This window comes from Lonchura striata, chromosome 1 (assembly GCF_050655825.1).
Source record: "Lonchura striata isolate lonStrDom1 chromosome 1, ASM5065582v1, whole genome shotgun sequence".
Taxonomy (NCBI): domain Eukaryota; kingdom Metazoa; phylum Chordata; class Aves; order Passeriformes; family Estrildidae; genus Lonchura; species Lonchura striata.
The window spans coordinates 104,325,032-104,347,418 of record NC_140703.1 but is presented as its reverse complement, the minus strand read 5'-3'; the positions used below and the strand labels follow the sequence as shown (position 1 = coordinate 104,347,418).

Below are 22,387 nucleotides of genomic sequence, written 5' to 3'. Positions count from 1 at the left end.
TGTCTTTCATAACTTGAACTATTTCAGAAATAACAGGGCTTTTAATAATAAAGCATGCATGAAGTTAAGCTCTGGTAGAGAGGAAATGACAATTCTAATGCCTAAGATAAGGGTGCAATTCTTCTCATGACAGGTTCTGCTCTGATGAAGTTCCCTTCAGAGTTGGTTCTCTGCATAACAGTCAGTTTCAGAACTGTAATAGGTAGACAGGCAGAAAATTGAAATATCTGACACTTTATATTAATAGCTTACTATCAAAAATTCAACAAGTTATTGGCAGAGTTTTGAAAATAAAAATATAGGACATGCAGATTTTTGGGACAGTACTTTTTAACAAGCAAATGAAGCCCAAATGATAGGGTGCAAGCTATGGGCAGAAGGACACTCTGGAGACTTCTGACTGGAGTGGTTTTGCAACACACTGGTCCATCACCTCAGTCAGCCCCTCCTGCAGCCAATTAATAGGACTCATCCCTGAAGACCACTGCCTTCTAGCCAGTTGTCAAGTTCTGAGCTGAAACTGCAGCATTTTCATCTGCAGTCCCCTGCCCCAAAAAAGTACTATGGTTTCTGCACAGCAATAAGAAATTAGTTGTCAACACCTTAATAAATAGAATGCAATCCTTAATAAATAGAAAACTGTAACACTCTTTTAACTATCTTGCCCCAATATTATGCTCATAAGACTATGTGGCCAACTTGTGGTTACCATCAGATTAGAAAATCTTAACCACATGCAAAATTTTTGCAAGAACCCTAAGTACCATCTTCAGCAGAGGAGAACAGAGATCCTCTTTGGATTACTATTTGGAGAACCCATCTTACCACCAAGGTAGAGGCTGCATAAAGACCAGGTAAGCTTAACCTATATCACCATCTCTCATTTATTCCTTTCCCAACACCATCACCAGCAAAAATTCTCCTCAGCACATCTTTTACTCTTCCAGGCCAACCCACTCCCTCTCTTCTTTCGCTCCATCCTGTAATTTTCCCACCTAAACAGGAATGGAAAAAAACATTTTATCCAAGCATTCATTTTTCATCCTTCTCTCTTCCTGCATAGCTCCAAGATCAGCATCTCCTGCAGCATGTAGCTTTCTGAAGTGGCAGGAGCTGTATAGCAGACTGACAAGAGCCTCAAAAGATTTAGCTGCTGCATGAGAGCTGCTGGTGACATTAGCAAAGCCATCCAGAAGGGCATCACTAGCTTCACATCACTTGGAAAATCTGTGACTAGCAATAGTGGTATCAAAGACATTTTCCAAATTTCAAGCTGGCAGTGTTTTGCTGCACTAGAACCAGAGAGAAAATTGTGTTTGTTCTACAGAAAAATTCAAACTGTGAGCAGCCTGTAGAGATCCCTCCTTGTCAGGAGAACTGCACCTCCACCATTTGCAGACAGAATTACACAAGCCAGTCTTTGGCAGGCAGAGCAGTGCTTTGACCTCCAAGCATTCAACAGGAGATGCTGTTAATGAAACAATTTTAACCCACATGGTTGAGGTAGGGAGTGATTTGCTAACATGTGTCTCACAAAGTCTGAGCGCCACATTACTGCTGGGACAATGTCCTCTGATACAACTTGACACTTCAGTCATATGTTAAGCTCTGAAGCATCTGTTTCATAATAAACTGTTATATGCTTGCCAAGAACTGAGCACTGTTTTTTGAATGAGTACTACTAAGTTGCAAGCTATAATTTAATACTCATCTGACATTGATGGTGACCCAACATTTAATGGAGCTTAATGCTCTTCTGATGCCACTGATTAAATTATTGCTCAGTAGTCCAGTTTCATAATCTACAATTTGCAAGGAAGCAAGACAGATAGATATACAGGCATTGTCTCCTCTCACATCAGTGAATCAGTTTACTGGCAGGGAAAGGTTCCCTAATTGAAGTTAAAGGTAAGTACAGTACAGCGCATCATTCGTCAGTCAGTACAGAATTTCATTCAGATGCTTTAAGCCAATTAAATTATTTTGAAAAAGCAAAGCATGAAGTCTTCCCAAGCACAAGGGGAAAATATGGGTAAAAGCCTTGACCCAGCATGTGCAATGACTTCATAACGTCCTGAGCACTGTCCAGGAAACTCATTCCTCTGGCCAACAGGCCTTTCTATTCATTTTCTCCCCACCAGGTTGTTTAAAAGTTTGGTCACCGCTTAGGCACAGCTGTGCAAACAATCTTTCAGTGTTTGGCCTGATGCTATTGAATTCCATCCCAAAACGTCTCTCTTCTCTCTGTGCACAGGATGAGGAAGGCTAGTTTGGACACAGAGGATTAGAGGCTTTCACAGCCCAACTTAAATCATTAGATCCTTAAGTTTCTGAGTTTTGAAAGAATTTCACCAAGTAAATTAGCAAGTTTAAATGTATATCTAAGACAGCTGGCAGCAATTGCACTTTGTAAATCCTCTCAAAGTCAATTCCCATCTTGAGGGAAAAAAAACACTCTGTGAATGCCTAAACATTTTAAAACAATTAAAAGCAATTAAACAAAACCAATGAGAGTGCAATGTTTTTAAAATGCCTTGGAGGAAAGTAACTAGAAAAAGTTTATAAGCGTACAGGCATAAAAAACAACAAATGCTTTTTTTTAGCTTCCCAGAAGGTAAACCTTTCATCCCAGATAAAACAGAAGTCCTTGCCAGTACAAAAGTAGTTTTACAGTACTATTCATTATTGCATTATTTTCACAGCTACTGGCAACCCAGAAACATACCACCCTCAATAAAGTAACTAAGGAACAACTACATGCAAATTGAATGGTAGATGCTAGCACAAATGCAGTATTAAAGCTGCAGAAATAAAAAAGTCAAAATCAGAAAATCCCAGAGTAAGTTTTTCAAGGTGTACATACCACAGCTACACTGCAGTTCTCAAATATGGGCCTCATTTCTAAGAGCATCCACGATTTTAACTCTGAGAGAGCGAATATTCCTACCAAAGATCACACAGGTCACGCTAACATTTTATGTAAGTGTGAGCTTGCACATCTTCTTAGGTGATGAAGCTTTGTTCTAGCAGAAAGTTGTGGAGCTACTTAAGTCTAAATAATTTAATTGATATTACTGAAGGAATATATATATCAGGCTAAGTATGTCCTTTACAGTCGCTCCCAGAAAATAATGACATTACCTTAGAATACTGTGAAAATCTCAAAAGCATCAGCATTTGGAAATATTTTTTAAAAGCCCTCCAATTAAACATACTTTACTGGACAATGTTAAATTATAAAATATATTCCAAAATTAATTCAGATACAATTTTATACAACCATAAGGCCTATTGACTTGTTCCTTCATGTTAGCTTTAATACTGGCAAAATAATGAAATTCTAACTTTTGATTAATTTAGTCTTCAAAAATTTTCCATGTTATAGAATGGGAAAACAGAATGTACTAGAATAGATGGTAGAACAGAATACATATAGAATGTATTATAAAAAAAATCTGCAAGTGTTTTGAACATTAACACCTGAGAATCAAACTTTAAGGATTTCACCTCATGTCTTCAGAGAATCTCAAATACTACCATACTGTCTACAGGAAAAAGCTCTCCAGCTTTTTTCTCAAGCTGCACTGAAATCTCAAGAATCAGGGTCCCAGATGTCTTCTTGTGAGGTGCTTGTAACATCCTATGGTTTCTGACACCTTCAGATGCTTTGCCGAGGATAAATGCATTTTTAGGATTCTACAAGCTGTGCAGTATATACAATCTTTCTTCCCTTATGTAAAGAAGTATTTTCTGTATTGTCAAACCCACAAAAGTATTTTTAGTTCTAGTAATAACTGTCCTTTTCTTGTTTGCATCTTACTCTCCAATTTTACCATCCCCACTTTTTAACACATTTGCAAAGAAGTTATTTTTCCTATCTCTGTATGAAGGGAGCTAAGATCCAAAGAGAAGGAGATGACTTTCTACTGCAAACCCAGTCCTCATGACTCAGCATCCTCTAAATGCCAGCAGAAAAATATACCCCATTGGCATGCAGGAAAAATGCAACAAGGGGTTATTTTTCATGGTCAGTTTTCACAGAAAACTTTACCATTCAGCATTTATAGGAAAAAAAAATGTCTATTTTTCCTGCATCTCAGTTCTTCCCAAGACCTTTGACTGCAGCAGTCATCACCTGCAGTCCACTCATTCCTTCTCCATGGCTGGGTAAGGCAAAGAGAAAAAAGACTGTCTCAGCCAAGTCTCAACTCTTCAGTGCAAGCAGGAAGAGTTGAGTCTTGCAGCCACAAGAGTCACATCTCTCCCATCCCCAGATTCCCTGTACAAATCCAAAGCTCTTCCTGCCCTGTCCATGCCTTGCAGAGTGGATACCTTGAGTCCCTCACTGCATCCATTCCATCTGGGGAAGACTTCAGTGTGACTATGGAATGTCTTTGCCCAAACCCCCCCGATCTCTGCTCAGAGCTCCCTCAGAACCAGGGGTGAAGCTGTAGGAAGCCACAGCCCCATCTTCTCACTTTCACTCAGCCTTTCAGCTGCCCCCTCACTGCCCTTGGCATGGGATGCCACAGGATGCCACGGGATGCACTGCTAGGTACAGAGCTGGCTGCATGCTCCTAAAATGCACAGCTGGCAGAAGTCATCACAGTCATCATATTCATGGTGAAGACATCTCCTGACATGGCTTGGGAAAGATCTGGGCTATTTAGAAGAGTAAAGAGAAGGACAGGGGTTGATTAGCAAAGTTCTCACTGGTATTTTCCATGGCATTCCCTTTAGAGTTCCCCAGAACATACTATTAAAAATGGATGCTTGTTTTTATCTTTCACATATTCTGTAGTTCTAGAACACACGTAGCTATATGAAAATTATTTTGATTAAATTTTGATTCTGTGCAAAGAAACAGATCTCAATTTAAGAAACAGGTCCTATAATTACAGACCCCTAAAAGAACTAGCTGTTTTATTTTACTGAAACCTTTTGAATATCAAGGTGAAAACATTATAAAAGACTGTGCTTCAGTATTTTGAGGATTTCTGAGGCTTATAAAATTTCCTTTAATCTATAATTAAGAGAGCTCCTTCTTAAACTTAGTCAGAAGTCTATTCCAAATAGCTTTTTTAAAGAGCTAACTAGTATTAGGGAAGAGAAAAGCAATTCAATGAATGTGTCACTGCTACAAAAAACTGCTGTATCACACATTTCATTAACTAGCAGACTTTGGAAGATGAGAAATCAGCAGTTTCAATCATGACTAAAAGTTCCACCTTTGCACCACACACTAGAAATGCCCAAACATATAGAGGCAGTAAAAGGGGATCTTCTCAGCTTCAAAATGGCATGTAGAATTATTATGCTACTATTTCAAGAATTTAAAAACATTATTTAAGGGAGAAAATGTAGTTTCCTCAGGGCAGTAATCTCAATGACTGAAATTGCTGCATCCCAAGTAAAATTACTAAAGTACAATTTTTTCACTTAATTACAATTTCTTTAAAGCACTCTTCTAGTGACTACTGCCAACAAGAAAAGACATGGTGATTAAATGTTTCATGTCCTTTAAGAGCTAATCTGAAGTGCTAATGAGTGTTCAAAACATAACAGAACTGTCAGTTGTTACTGAGAGCTTCTCATTACACAGTGGAGCAATGAATAAACCCAACTCTTTTGCTTAGTTTGAGTCAGAATCAGAATATTGAGACCTGGTAGCTTAAGCACTTGTGACACAAAGTGACTCCCCTTAGGACTGTCTTCTGTCACCCTGATTCTCTAAGATTTTCTAAAGCCTTCTGAGTTTACATTCTGTTAGAAAACTTTCCCACACATTTTCTGTAAACAACATATTGTTTTGCATTCCTTCATGGGGGTGGAGGAAGTTGATGTACTGGTGGTTTGCCCAATGTCACTGGAGAGGTGGCACATTCACTCTCCAATCCACTGTCACCTTTGGAAAAGTATAAAAGCTGGAGTCAGAGAATAAACCTTCTTCCTTTTTACCTTGCCATTGTAGTGGCTCGTGTTGTGCTTTCTCGTGTCCTATAGCGACAGTCTTCCACCTGTCTTGCCAGGTGTCTCAGCTCACGGACACCTGCTGGGAAGGCTCTCACTTCCCCCTGCTTCACACAGTCCAAGGGTAGTCACCAATTTCAGCACCTAGCTCGAATAAAACCACAATATTACCACTATCACCCTCCCCCTGTCTTCTACAGATAATCAAACTGAAAGAATTGTCTTTGTTAACTGTGGGACTTTATCCCTCCCTTCCTTTGCATGCAGGCCCGTCTCACGTGCCCGGCAATTTCCCCCTGGCGAGCACATCAATAACCCAGGGATGCTGCAGGGAGGCTCAGGGCTGTGGCAAGAGATGCCCCCCTGGCCAGCACCAGAGCCACCTCCAGCAGTGACCCTGCTGCCCTCACCTTGCTCCCACATCAGCAGCTCAGTGTCCACACCAATAATGCCAAAGAGAGACCTACAAGGACCTTCTTTTAGTCCCTCTACCAAGAGTACGAAAGCATCTCCCCCCTTCCCTTCCCTGTAATCCACGTTTGGCCTATGGCAAATGCCATAAGCATTTGTCATATTTTACCATTAGGAAATAAAGCAAGAAAATCAGTGTATCCTTTATACATAACATGTTGCACTGGTAACTTTTAGTTTTCTGTAATTTCTATGTCATTATGCTTTTCCTACCAGTGTTGGTATCTTAGTATCATAATTTCTTCTATGCAAACTCACAAACAGTAACAGTTTAGTCTTAAACTGTAAGATAATGTAATTTCAAATTTGCCTTGAGGAAGTTCATAAATACCCATTAAAATGTTCCTTTAAAAAACATCTCAAATACTGGTGCAAATAACAGCTAGAGTTTACCAGAATGTCAGCATTTACTATCATTACAAATAGTAAGTACTCTTGAGGACCTCAGTCGATAATTTGAGCTTCTTTTAGCACATTAACATACTGTACAGACTCACCAAAATATCTGGTACACTTACTTCTCTTCAGAGCACTTTTAAAAATCCTTGAAGTCCTATTGCAGCCCAACTCACAGCTGGTGACTTACTGGGCAGTGTGTACAGAAGCTCCACCTGCCCTTGGAATAAACAGCATGCAGATTCAGCATTCAGCCACTGCAACACCATGTACCAGTATTCTGTCACAGCTCTGGTATTTCTCATAAAGCTTCAAGGAGCTTCTGAACTAGGTTTTGGTGGCATATTTGCTTACTTTCCATCAACACAAATTTGTCCTCCGGTGTCTCACTTATCAATGTAACAGTAATATGTGCTGTGCAAGATCAAACAGACCTATCAATTATGCCAGGCAGGAATTTTATACTGAAGGAGTTCCTTATTTTCCTTAAAATAATCACATAATATATATATATATAATATAGTAAATTTGCAGTACCTTTTTTTCTGTCTGCTCATACATTGCCTTTTTCTTTCATGTGACAAACTAAGTTATACAGGGCCTACATCTTACAGAGCCCAAGACAAGAGGTACCCATTCAGTTGGTTTCTGCTACCAGGCCTCTTACAACATAGTGGGTTATGATTTACAAACAGTCTCTTCTCTCCTACATTCAGAATAATGGTGAACTAGATGGCAAAATGTGATGGCTTCTACTGCTCAGCCAGAAGTATGAGCAATTACCACTGGGTGACCAGATCTCTTCCTCCAAATAATCTACACAATTATTTACTTCACCTTGTCTGGTACCATTCAGGCTGCAACATCCTCTTTACTCAGGGATGAAGAGAGGTGCTCACTTAAGCCCTCCCCATCCCTTACTTTTGGGCAGGTGGGGGTGGTTTGTATAAATTAAGACTTCTGTACTTACAGAAAGAATCCAACTTGTTCAGCCAACAATAAACAGAACAGAAAACTCATGTGTGAAATTTTAAGCCACTTAATAATGACTTTTTTACTTTTCAGTGTGTTAAAGAATCTGCATCATCTGACCACCAAAAAACTTTACAAGGGACTGCTTAACAGCAGGGATGAAAGTAATGAGGTTGTTAATCCTCAATCCACCCCACAGCTTTTGGCAAAGGATAGCAGGAAAAGTATGGTTTGTTTAGGAGGTGGCTCAGTCTTCCCAGGTGAGTGAAGCTCCTCAGACCTCCAGCCTAAAATCAGGAGTGACAGGCAGCACAGCAGTCTTTGAGTCCCACCTGTGCATGCTCAGATTCGTGCAGAAGAAATGGGAGCTCTGCAATAAGGATACCACAGAACAAACATCCAAGGCCTCCAGTAATTTGAAAGACATCAGCCACCACCAGCGCCTGAAAAATAATAGACAATCCTGCCTCTTCACTAAAAAAGAGCATCTTTCCTTTTAAAAAGGTTCATAGAAAAGGATTATGGCATTGTAACCATTTCTTTATTTAAAACACATTCCCAAGCTTCATGTATAAAACTAAAGGTCATTCAGCTTAGTCTCAACGTAAGGCAGAGGCATTCACAAAGGCAGAACAAACCATATCTTATGAAGCTAAACAAGACTGAAAATGCTTCCTGTGTTAAGCATTAACAAAACTTTGTATTTGCCAGTATTTAAAACACCTTATTATTTCTAAGTTATACAAGTCTGAGACAGCAGCATCCTACAAAACTAATATCAACAACAAATGAATCTGTCAAAGTGCAAACAATTTCTGCCTAACAAAGAGGATACATGGCAAGTAATATAACAGTGGTTTTAATTAGCTGGGCATATAAAGCTGTTACAAGACAAATTTCTTTCATTAAAAAAAAAGCAGACAGTCAGTTAGAAATGCTTCATTGCACCAAAACTGATGATGACATAAGACACTAAGCCTTCTCCCTCCCCTATAACGAGGAGGAACCACAGCAGTATGACCCAACTAGCAGGTGATGAGCAGCCCCTTCTCCTGCTACTGAAACACTGGTAACTGCCCAGAAATGCCAGCAATAAAGGGGGTCCAGCAGCACAGAGAAAAACATTTCAACAGTAAAAAGGACCATTTCTTGTAATTTTTTTCAGACACTTGGGATAAGAGTTTCATGCAAAATTAATTGTAGGATATTCTAAGTCCCTCCAGTATTGAGTAACAGTGTTTTGTGCATTGGCCAAAATGACTAAGAGTATGTGTGTATGCATAGACCTTTTTTCTCCACTTCACTTAAGGCACTCTGCTTTCCACATCATACAACTGCATTCCAACATAAGGTTCCCATCTTCCCCTCTGCTTCGGGCTGGAGGAGCAACCCAAAGAAGGGCTGTGCCAGCTGCTCCTTTTCACAGAAGCACCAGGGGTAACATCAAAAACATCAGCAGAAAGCCCACTGCACATATTATTAGAGAAGACTTAGTCTGCCCAGGCCCAAGGAGAGAGACTCAGGCACTTGGAGACAGAAATTAGATGCCTGAATTTAAGATCACAGGGCATGATTGCAGGCAGTTCTGTCTGATCAAGTTAGGATGGAGACAGACACATCCTTGCCTCCAGATCCTGTTGTTGCCAATGCCACCCTGGGCACACCAGCCAGGATGCTCAAGGCATTTAAGAGCACAAGGAACCTTAAGCTCCCAAGCCTTGCACTCACAATTATTAGAAGATTCTGGGTAAAATAAAAAACAAAATGTAGACAGTCCTGGAAGCAAAGCTGGGAACCCAAGACATCCTTGCAGCCAAATGGAGATTCACTGGACAGCAGTTTCTTATTTCTTAAAGTGGCTTTGTGAACAAAGATTACAAGATATTGCATGAATGTTGGATTGTTCCCCTTCAATTCAAAAGAAGCCATTGTTCTGGGATGGGAAACTGGTTTCTGAGAAGACAAACATCTCTTCTTGCTTGTTTCATTAAACTGAAAATTTAATTCAAATTAAGAAAATTCATATTCAAACGGCTCCACTGGAGAAAAACAATTGATATTTATGTGCTGTTGCCACTTTGCACTCATTACAGGGGGTAATGTTTTGCAAGACACATCTTTTAGACCTTCCTAAGCTTATTATTTACTATCTCCTGACAAGCATTACTTCATTTCATGAGCTGGCACACATCCCATTGTGAGAATCTAATCTTTAATAACATATCCTAATTAAATATGCACATTTAATGCAGAAACCAATAGCTAAAATTCAGAACAAAACAAAAACCAGTCATTTGACTAAACAAAGGAATTGGATTAGAGTGCACAGAGCAAACTCAAATATTAAGTCACATATATCACAGCAAAAAGCCATTAAGGGAAGGGGGAAAAAAGGGTAAAAGAATCCCCAAAAAACAATCAGACAGACAGTTCTTTATACCTGATTGTATCCAACCTCTCTGAATTCCTAGCTAGCTTACTCTCCATCTGTCATATGATAATAACTTTGAAAGAAGCATATTTAAGAACTCATCAAAAGCTCAGGCCAATTGTTCTTAGTGCGTCTGATTCCACTTAAGAAGGGCGTGCTCTTTTACACAAGCTACAAGGATTTATTCTTCTCAACACTCATGACATAATTTCACTATTGAACTATTTATTATTTTGAGTGGTTCCACAGTGACAAAAACATCCTAAAACAGTGAGCATCAAACAACAACAACAAAAAAACCAACAAAAAACAAAAGCAAACAAACAAACATTTAAAAAAATACCTCTTGAGATTTAAACACCAAAATCACACCACCAAAAAGCTATTTCTATGCCCATTTTTGAATTACTGTAAACTGGACACCACTTTCCTTCTAGTGAGTACAGGCCTAACATTTGACATTATGAGATACTTTGAACTCAAAAACTTTGAGTTACAAGTTTGTGACCTGCTATAACACTTTCAAAGACTCTATCAAAACAAAATTAGATAAATTTGTAACTTTATAAACAATTTTGCCATTGATTCAGACTAAACCCCAACACACATCAATCTTTGCCTTCAGAGGTTCATTGTAGTTCTTAAAGTTTGATTTAGTAAGATTTATCAAAACAGTATTCTGCAGGAAACTCCTCATAGTATTTGAGAGCATGAAACAAGAGGGGAAAGGCTTAGGGTTTACAAGTTTGGTTCTTAGGATAAGTACAAGTCAATTACCTACACCACATTGCTGAACATAAACAAATCTAGAAAATCTAATGAAATATTACAGTTTCTAGGTCTTATTTCATCCTGACTTCGAACATGCACAAATGAAGAGTTATAAGATGTTCATTTTCCCTTTGAATCTAAAACGTCACCATTCCCACCACAGACTACAATATACTGTCAACTGAAAAACAAATGTTTTGTAAAGTAGAGGTCTTTAAAATATTTTTTTAATAATGGAGGGGACAGCGAAGTTTGTATTCAGCTTTACCTTCTCTTGAACTAGAAAACAAACTTTTTTGGGTTTTTGAAGGGACCTGTCACATATTGAAGTTCTATTTTCAATTATTCTATTAAACAGAGCACTCATTTCTCTAAAGAGGAATTTGCTCAGATCTGCAGAGGTGGAAAGCATTCAGGACATGCTGTTCTGCAGACTCAAGCCTCTGTCCCACAGTCACAGCAGCTAGATGCCCAAGCAGTCACCTACAGCACACCACTGCACCCCACCTTGGAAGGCAACGGTGTCAGGAATACCCATGAAACCCCTGGTAACAGAGGCAGGCATTAATTACCCAGGCTGTTTAGGTTTACTCATTCATAGCTCATTAGCATTAGTTACCTCCAGTTTATAATTGGATAGTTCAGCACAGCTTACAGTGAACTGATCAACAACAGATAAGATGGAAGAGAGAAACTAGATGATGCCCAAATAAATAACAGGAAAGAGTTTTACTGCCCAAGACAGATCAACCAACATACTGGTGAGCTCCTTGTAAAACTAACTCTAGAATTTTAGTAACTGAAAAGAAATTACCTTTAGACCTCTGCAATAGATTTAATTATTTGTTCATCTAGCAAATACTACCCTGTACATGGGATTTTCACAAAAAAGTAATTTTTGTTTTGTTGTTTCTCAAGACCTCAGACTGGTAAACAGTCAAGACCATTTTCAAATACTGACATTTCCATAAGGGAGATGGGGGCCAAGAAAATGCTGCCAGACTGCTTTCAATAGTGCCCAGCAACAGGACAAGAAGCAATGCCCATAAACTAAAATACAGGAAGTTCCACCTTAACATGAGGAAAAACTTCTTTACATTGAGGGTGGCAGAGCACTGGAACAGGGTGCCCAAGGAGGTTGTGGAATCTCCCTCTCGGGAGATATCCAAAACCCAACTCGACACATTCTCCTGTCACCTGCTTCAGGTGACCCTGCCTTGGCAGCGGGGTTGGAAAAGATTATCTCCAGAGGCCCCTGCCAATCCAAACAATTATGTGATTCTGTGAGATGGCTACCACTTCTTCATTGTCACTACTCTTCAGCTGTCTTATTCAAGCCAAGGTACATCAGGAACACCAAAACCAATTTATGAAAAAAAAACCCACAAGAACAACAAAAAACACATCCAAAAAAATCCTATCAAACCAACAAGAAAACATGGTAATCATAGGAAATACAGAAACTTCATTATTACATATACATCATTATACTTTCTGTAGTTGCAAACAGTAGCCTCACTATAACTCATTAGGTATCCAAATACTCTCAGTAATGAAGTTTGCTAAAGCACTCATTATTAAAACAGTCCTTTAAAGACTATCCAGTTATTTTCAAAAATTAATTGACTTGCTCTCAAGGAGTCCTGTCATGTTTTTCTAATGATAAGCTGTCCTATGTCCTTCAAATGTTCAGATTGACACTTACATGGAATTTTTTTATGTGCAATGATTACACTTCCAGGCTAAACCTCTGTCAAATCCACATGCAGAGCATGACAAATTACTCACACTACACTGTGCTCTTGGACTCAGTTATCAGGACTCCAGAAATAGGCTTTTGACCTCAGACTGCATTAAACAGTTAAGATCAGGTCAGTTTAAAACAATGAAGTACAATGAAGTAATGACTGAAGCAACAAAAACTACATCTGCTTTTGAAGTCCAGTATCCAACAATAAAATTACTGGTGATATTTTCAAGTGGACTCGTGGGGCACAATACTAAACACTACATCCAAAAACATTAAAAGAAATTTAAGAAACATTAAGTCTCCATATTCTAGGTTAAACTAGTATATACATTAAAAAAAAAAAAACTTGAAGAATGCAACATTTGAAATAATTAACACCTCTTGAAAAGTAGTAAGGACTGCCTTTGTCATCCTGCCTTTATAGAAAATTTTAGAAAAAAGCAGAAGTGAACTACCAAAATAAAAACTAACACATTTGGTTTGGATTCTTTTCATATTGGCTCTAATAAAATAAAGTCTACCAAAACCAGCCATTCTTGATATCTGAAGAGAAATGGAGAAAAAAAGCACATGGTTCTATCCATGATGATAAAGCAACAATAAACAAGACAGCCAGATGTCAGCCAATGCTGAACACTCAAGCAGGTACAACTTGGATATCTCACAAAAATGTCTCCAGTCACACTTCACTCAAAGCGAAGAAGCAAGAAGAAAATTGTTATTTTTTGGTGCTTAAAAGATGTATACAAAGCAGGACAAGTGCAGGTTCACAACTATTGAGGGTACACAACCAAAGACTTTTTTTTAGAGATGTTTTTCTTTTGTGTTCAGCAGATCCCTCCACTGATATTTCTCCAAAGAGAAAAATCTGAAACAAAGCGAGGACAAGAACAGCAGTGCACCTTGCAAATTAAACTACCAACTACACAAAAGTAGCCAACAAAACTACAAAGCAATTAAAGAAAGTAAGACAGGTGCATGTCAGTAATGGATATCGATGAGGGGAATCCAGTTACAAAGATTTTAATTATTAACATGGAATTTAATTAGCGTGCTGCAGCTCATTCTCCCACCACTATGAAGCAAGCCTTCAGCAACCACACCTGGTCAAGATTTCAGGTTGGCATCTCCCTAAAATGACTAAGTTCTCTCATCATTCCCATGAAGGGTTTCAGTGTTGACTCAGAGGGAAGAATGCCATCTAGTGAATTACTCAGTCAACACTGGCACATCCCACCTATATTTACCTGGCCTCAATACGCAGAGGAAGGATTTCCTCACGTTCTTATTGATGTGAAGATTATTAGGAGAGAAAGGACATAAAGAAAGTGGAGAAAACAGGGAAAAAATACATATTTAAAAATACGCCATTTATAGCTGTAGCTACTGGCAACTGGTGGATCTGGGCGAAATAAAAATAAACTGTGTATTTTAACAAAACCAGTAATGTTATCAACTTCTTTACAGCTGACAATCATTCCCTGTGGGAGGAAAAAACCCTTTAGAGGTGAGCCCGCCAGCTGCTCAGCTCTATACGTGGGTATGCTCATCCTTCCAAATACAAGAGGCCAAGGAGTGGTCCCAGCATTACCCACGCTCATGAACAACCTCAGCTGCCACCCCAGCACTCTTCCAGACTATTCTGGCCAGCTCACACAGGAATGTATCATTCCACCAGTGCTACAGCCCAAGTGGCAAAGGCACGGCCCCATCAGCAATATCGAAGCTCTGTGAAAATGGTTCATGCAGCTCTGCTGGACACCCTCTGACCACCCATACCCCACACCAGTAAAATCCTAGCAGAGGAGTCACCACAGCATTCACAAAGCACAACTTAACATCACCAAATATAGACCCTGTTCCATTTAGATCAATGGATGCTTGAGGCCGATGCGAGTCCTAAACCATTTATTTTAAAAGCTACTTGAACCTTCAATTTAAAGGTTCAAATAATTCTCATCAACATTTCTCCCTCTTCTTCACACAATAGTACAAAAGCACAGCAACTGACTATATTAAAATAATACACTTAAGCTGAATATAGTTTAATTAAGGCTTACTCTGGTGCACTCCAATATTAATTAATAGTTTACTTGGAAATTCCCACCATATGGTACTGTAGCAGATGTTAATCATGTTAAGCCAAACACTTCGAAATTACTATTCTAGCCACTTCATCTGAGGTACCAAGTGCCCTAAATTTCTACTTAAAGGATAAGCTAGAAATGCCAAACATCCTACAAGATGACATCCACAGCTATTTTCTTCAAGATAATATTATGTGGCAGATAAGTAGCACAAAATGGGGTAGATTTTTAAGCCTCCAGTACTATAAAATGACTGGCTATAGACAGTGCTGGACTCCCTTTGCATAAGAAAAATGAATTTGGCATTTCTCAGGAATTTCTAAGAAAACAGCTTCTCCTTATTCCTCTGGAAAATGGCAACAAATATTACTACTTGTCTCTTGGAAATACAGTACAATCAAAAGCTACAGCAAATTAACTGAGATTAAATGGTTATCTACACTTCTGCAGATCAGACAGAAAGGCTAGACCATTTGTCAATTTAGGGTTTAGAAGATAAAACTGCCTGGGTTATTATTGTTAGAGTGCTTAAAGACAACTACTTGCAAAAATTCTAAAAATACATCTGTATATATATATTTCAATCCTCTCATCTGATCTGGTTTATATTGCTGCCTTGCAAAATTCTTGACACCCATTAACCAGAAAAGGCATTTGTAAATTGCTTGGTTTAATACTGCATTGTACAAATAAATTTGAATAAGATCAAAATACAGAGCTTTACCAAACTGTTGCAAAAAACCACTTGAGAAAACATATTGTGAGGCCATATTTAAACTAACAGATGTTTCAGAAATAGAACAATATGTTCAAACAAAATAAAGGTGTAAATGGGCAGTGCTAAAAGAGCTTCACAACTAAGCATATCAATTTCAGTAGCGACTGAAATGACCTCATCTAGGAAAGCTCCCTCCTAAAAAGATCATAAATTTAGAAATGAATTCTGATGTTATGCTTAAAATTTGGCTGCATGAATTACTTGCAGAGTGGCTGCTTATGTAACATCGCCTTTGCTATGGCAACACCCGGCTGTTAGGCTTTGACACATCCCAGTTGCAATTGCAGTTTCATCTTCTGCTGATAAACAATGGCACGAGAGGTTTTCTAATCACAAACAAAGATGCTCTAAAAGACATCATCATGATTGATGCGGTGGCCATTGATACTGCTAAAACTCCTAATGTCAGAAGGGCAAGCAAAAAGTGAGAGATCCACAGGAAAAATAAACAACCTAGAGAAAGAGAGATCTTCCAGCACTGCTTTCAATACAGTTTTAAAGCTGGAGTCCTTTAAACTAAAGTTTGGAACAGTACATTTTGATTCTTGACTACTTGTCTTTGTATAAACTTCCTTCTCCAGAAAGTCCCCCACTTTGTCTGACTAAAATTTTTGTTACTTTCTTACAGAGCAACTATCCATAAATTAAAGAGGCTGTGTGCTCATCAAAAATAAACTCCAGCTATGGCATTATTTCATATTTTTCTACAGCTTTTTTTGCTAGACATTACAGTAAGTCATAAATCCATTTAATAGCATCACTTCAAAGCTAATGGAGTACTACATGTACCCTCCGATACTGTAAAATTTTAGTTTGCTTTACATTGGAGAAAGAAAATAGTGGTTTAATGCTGACAAATTGTAAAATGCCTGATCTATTCCACATATGGCACTTAGCAATGACTATTAAATTGATGACTATTATGACTCTCATCAGTCATCTACACACACTTGACAAGGAATTGAAGTTTCAGAATCCAAGTGTTTTTTATACTTTCATCCAGCTATTTTTTTTTTTCCCTGAGACAACTCAGCCTTTTCCATATTATTTCCAATAGGCACAATTTTTAAGTGCCGTGCCAAAATCAACATGAAGGGAAGTAGCATAAGAAAGAAACTTTAACTTAATAGACCACTAGAAGAAAAACTAGAAATTATGGACAAAATTGAAAGCCCTAAATGAGGCACATACATTTGTGGAAACACACCTCCTCTTTAACATAAAGTAGGTGTTCACATGCCTTTGTAACACTGTAGTCTATCCTATGTTGGAAAAAGCTCCCCCTAAATTCAGTCCATGTCAGCCTTTAGAGAAAGCTATGGCCAAAAACGAGGTCAGTCTGATAGTGACCCTGAACACAGGATTCACCCTTACCTTTTTTAAGGCCTAAACTAGATTGCTAGATGCCAGAGCTGTGACAAAATTTGTGACCTCAATGATGAGCTTCCCTGTTGCTAACTGATGGTTTAGGAACTGCAGCAAAACCCAGGTGCTGCCAAAACAGTCCTAGGGCTCTGCATATGCACGAACAGGAGTAGGAGGATCCCCATGGCAATACTTTTTAAAAATCATCATTAAGTATTTGAGCATTTAGTGTCGGAGCATTCCCACAAACTTTCATTTTCTTGATGAATAACACATAATTCCCACAACACCAAGTGGAGCACAGTTCTTGGCAGTCCATGATGACTCTGCAAACACACGTGCCACTGAAAATGGACATGAACTTCAGCATGCAAACAGCAGACAGAAACAGTTCTCAAACCCATGCAATATTTAATCATACAGGTGGGGAACTTTAATACTCTGCTCTCACTTTGCTAGCATGTTCATATTTCTGCTTCCCTCCCCCCAGTCCTTCTAAATATCCGCATTCTTCTAAGCCCTGATAAAGTAGATTTTATAGAGGTTAAAAGCCCCTAGTCCTTAGCATTAGAAGCCTTTAAAGGCAACCCCACGCTTCAGATGTCAGCTTCTTGAGTATGGACTACTGTTGCAACAGTTTAAACTGTATGAGCCTCATACAAGCCCTATGAGCTGTCATTCAGCAAGCAAAAGATAAATATTTAAGCTTTGTTAGATAGAGTAATATTGATTTTTTTCAGGTGGACTGCCTTATGGAACAGATTCTGCCATTGAGAGATTGGTACTGAATTAAAATTTGAATATTGTTAAAAGCAGCAAGCCCTTACCAAACTACAGCAATCATCAATAACCTCAGACCAAAGAAGTTAGATCAGACAAAAACATCCTAATGTTTGTTAAGTAAGTGAGTGTCTTTTAAGTGTACGCAGAACCTCAGAAACCTAAAATACATCTGGCATGTTTGCCTCCTGAGTGAGTGAAAGCCATGACGTTTGACGACACTTGCTTTTGTAACGTGTCAACGTCTTGAGACTCAGCAGTGGAATCCACACATGTCCTCCAGAGGGGAGGCAGAGGAGGTGGCTGACACACTTTAATCTCACTGATCCATACAGGACCTTTAAAATTAGTATTAAATAGATGAAAAGCACAATAATACATGGTTTGAATCAATTTAAATACTCATTTTATCCTCCTAGTACAATATGCCATCCTGTGGGAGAGATGAGCTAATCCATCTACGTTTTTTCCAGCTCTATGACAATTACTCTTCTGGGTTCACTTTAAACACTGCAAAACTCATATGCTGACATAGGTTCCCCTCACTTTGTCCCTTTCATTTCCAAAGTTTTAACTGGTACTTTGGTCCACAACTTCTTATTGTACACATCTTCATAGTCAAAATTTAGATAGTTATTTATCTGTATAACCAATTCCAGGTACAGCCTGTAGCTCAGCAGCACTGGCATTAGGCCATTACAAGGATCCACAGACAATGTGCATGTTGAGGAATTAAAAACTGACAAGATACTGGAGAAACTGCATTTATTCCATGAATACCCAGCCTTGAGTCTGTTCCCTATACAGAAATTGGCACTTTTATCTAACCCCTTTGAGTTACACTTTCCCCATGCTGATTTCTCACATCTTGTCATTTCAGGCCCAATGCTTCATCACTACACTGAGCAAAATGCCACTGAGGTAATGGTTCTTTTGCCTAAATAAAGAATTCCAGATGAGGCCTTTTACTGCAAATGTTCCAGTCATACCAACAAGACCATCACAAAACACTGAGAACAATAAAATCTAAAGTGTTTCATTTCCCCTTACTTTCAGATAACTGTAAACAATGTTGAACAGTAGGATTTTCCTTTTTCAGGAAAGATTTTGCTTTGAACATCAAAATCTATTTGGAAGAATTCTCTTTACAGAGCTGGTCTGAGCAGGCATATGACATAGCAGGGCACTTACTTCAAGGAAGAGGTTAAAACCAAGTTCAACATTTATAATTCTGTAAAATAACCCCCAGTAAGTCAGCAAAATATTCTCATATCTTGAAGTTTAATGTAATTTATACAACCAGACTTGACTGCTGCTAATGCAAAGACCAATATTACACTCCTTTCACCCTTCTCATGACAGGCACATTCCTGTTTTACTCTTCAAACTTGTCTTGGGTACCTCTTAAAATACAAATAAGCTATTTTGGGAACTTTCAGAAACAGAATTTGCTGGAAACAAAGCACTTAAAGCATTAGAAGACCAATTCTTCATATGGATTTCAATACCAATGTTTGCAACACGACACATTATAAGTAAGGAAAACAAAGTTCTTGCAGCAAAGACCACCTGCCCTTATCCACTACCATCCTTCCAACAAACTCAGCAAGGTGTGACCCATCAGGCAGGAGCAAACGTGCCCCCAGCTACTGGTCATTCTCCTTTCCAGGCTCAACTTTTGAAACTACAGTGGTTCCCTAGGTGCTTTTCCTCCAAAAGTGCCAGTCACAGGCAGGTGCTTTATCTCCTTGCACCACCTAAGTGAAAGTTCCTGTGCTGCACAGAATACAAAATGAAGAAATGGAAGCGTGAAGCAACATATATGCGTTTGCTCCATATAAATGAAAGTCCTCCAGAGAAACAATCAAACATTCAGGCTGGAAAAAACAGGTTAAACACTAAAAAACAGGCTTCGTATTCCAGAAAGAGGGCATGACTGCAATAACTGCCTTTTTTTTTTTTTTAACTTTACATGATATTTCTAAAAGATCAGCAGCTCTGAGCATTAGTCGCAGGTTCCTAACTACAAACCCTTATCCAGCAGCACAATTTCTAATGCTACCATTTAGTCTGTTCTTTTCAAATTACTGATTTTATAATAATGTAATACAAAAGCAGAATATGCAAAGCACTTCACCTGTCATTTATGATCAGTAGTTGATTTACTACATTTTTTAGGTGGTTTAAAAATGCATTATCTGCAAATTCATTGTTTTCATGAATTCCCCAAATTATGGGGAAGGTATCTCAGACACTGATTAGAAAAAAAATCTTACACAATCTTTTTATTTTGAAGTAAAAATGCTGGAAGCTAAATTGCTGTAAAAAACACTTTGAAGTTGAAAATGGTTTCCTCTTAATACTGATCATCTGCAGCTTCTTCAAGTTTCTTATCAATATTTACTAATTTCTCAGGATATGAACTATTACATCATTCTTTTAGATTATTATTCTACAGAGTGAGAATGCTTCCGAAACTGCAAAACTATGTATGTTACTAAATACAATTATAGCTTGCTAGCTGTAAATGCCAGTATTGAATAACTGAAAACATATGCTATATGCCTGAAATTTTAAGGATGATGAAACTGTCACATTGGTAGCACACAGCATGTTATAAAGAACTCCCACAATGTAGCAGTTGTTCAAAACTTGTACCCATCCGGTCATTCTATCTTTATAAAAAGATATATAACACTAGATGGTGATTTATTCAAAACACAGCTGCAGCTTAACTTAAAGGTAATACGAAAATACCACACACACACACACACAAAAATCACACAACAAAATACTTCTTCACATCACAGCATTAAAGCCACGTCAGAATGGTATACACAGAGAATAAAAGAAAAGCGTTTCCAAAAGCTCCAAATTTTATTCCCATCAGAGTTTATTTGAGGGAAGGACAGGTGAGGCAGCGGGAGAAGCGGAGCAGCGGAACAACCACACTCAGCCCAGAGCCCAGACTGTTCGCGCTCCCTTCCATCACGGATCTTCAAGTGCAGCCCCGGGGAATGGGACGGCGACCGCCTGAGGCGCGGAGCCCCCGGCCCGGCCGGAGGAGGCCCCGCCCGGCGCGGCGGCTCCCGGCAGCGGGGGAGCCCCGGCACCTCCGAGGGCGCGGACCGGCCCCGGCCCCGCCGCCCGCGGGCCCCCCCGGCCCCTCCTCGCGGGGGAGGCCGCAGCCGGGTCTCCCCGAGCCGGGTCTCCCCAGCCGGGTCTCCCCGAGCCGGGTCTCCCCCAGCCGGGTCTCCCCGAGCCGGGTCTCCCCCAGCCGGGTCTCCCCCAGCCGGGTCTCCCCGAGCCGGGTCTCCCCGAGCCGGGTCTCCCCCAGCCGGGTCTCCCCCAGCCGGGTCTCCCCCGAGCCGTCCCCCGGCACCGGCCAGCGCCTCACGTCCGGCTGAACTTTCATTCGCAGGCGTTTCGCGCCGCACCCGCCGCGAGCAGCCGGACCCGTTCCCGCGTCCCTCGGCTGCTGGGGGGCGGCTCCATCGCCACACCACCGTCGCCGCCCGGGAGCACCCCAGGCTCCCCCGGGCACAGCCTCGCCTCCGCCCCCGGCCCCCTCCCCGGCTCTGCGGACAGCCGGGGACCGCCAGCCGCCTTCCCCGCTCCAAGCCCGGGGCAGGGGGGCAGCGCGGCCCCCGGCCCCAGCGACGCGGCCCCGACGGCCTCCCGCCTCCCTTCCCGCCCCAGCCAAAGCGTGGGGACAGCCGGCGTTGCCAGGAGGCGGGATCCCGGCGTGGGGGAAGCCGCGGAGCTCCCCGCACCTGCGGGGCGGGGGTGGGGGGCGATGGGAGAGGGCACCGCGCGGCCCCGGCGCCGCTCCTCACCTTTCATCCAGTCGACGACCTGGCTCGGCGACCACTTACTGACGGGCTCCATGATGAGGGCCATGGGCGGCTCGGGGGCGCGGGGCTCGGGCGGCCGCCGCTCTCCGGGTGAGGGGCGAGGCTGTGCGGGGCGGAGGGACCGCGCTGCCCGGAATCCCGGCGGCGGAGCAGAGAGCCGCTATATCCCCGCTTGCCTTCGCTCCGCTCGCTCGCTCGCTCGCTCGCCGCTTCTGTGCCTCTCTGGGGATTTCAGTTCATGTTGCCGGCTCGGCGGGGAGGGGGAGGAGGAGGAGGAAGGGGGAGAAGGGGGCGGCACGCTCCGACGCCTCCCGCCCCCGCGAACCCGCGGGCAGCGGCGGCGGCTGACGGCCCCGCCGAGAGGTCGGTCCCTGGCGGCGGCGAGCGGGGCTCTGGCTCGACTCTGCCCGCTCCCGTGCCCAGCGGCTCCCGCGGCTCTCGGCGGCCGCGGCTGCCGCGCCGGTGTCTTTTTCTCCTGGCGGAAATGACGAGGCGGCTCCTGCCACCCGAAAATATCTCCAAGTGAAATGGGAAGCGACACCCGACGGCCGCCCGGGGCGGGGGGATGGGAGGGAGCCGGGATGACTCGCAAGGTGCCGGCGGGAGGGGGGTCTGGGGCGGCGGCAGCGCCGAGCACCTGCTCCCGGCGGGCCGGGCAGCGGGGGAGCGCAGCCAGCGGCACCGAGCTGCGTCTGTTGGATTCTGGGTCTCTTGGATGTTACTTTCCCTGAATTAAGCATCGCAGCGTAGGCGGGAAAAGTA

General features: G+C 41.3%; 1 protein-coding gene across 8 annotated transcripts in view; it reads right to left on the bottom strand.

Moving 5' to 3' along the window:
* CNKSR2 (connector enhancer of kinase suppressor of Ras 2) overlaps nucleotides 1-22,155 on the bottom strand; it is a 206,079-nt gene extending 183,924 nt beyond the window's left edge. For 3 of the 8 annotated variants that reach the window (XM_077781645.2, XM_077781644.2, XM_077781647.2), the window contains exon 1: nucleotides 21,608-22,143. In XM_077781645.2, coding sequence (XP_077637771.2) covers nucleotides 21,608-21,671 — 64 coding nt within the window. In that variant the 5' untranslated portion in view covers nucleotides 21,672-22,143. Of the gene's footprint in view, nucleotides 1-21,607 lie in introns of all 8 variants that reach the window. The other 5 variants (XM_077781642.2, XM_085559605.1, XM_077781641.2 and 2 more) reach the window with 4 other exon arrangements.
* Nucleotides 22,156-22,387: the final 232 nt, after the last annotated feature.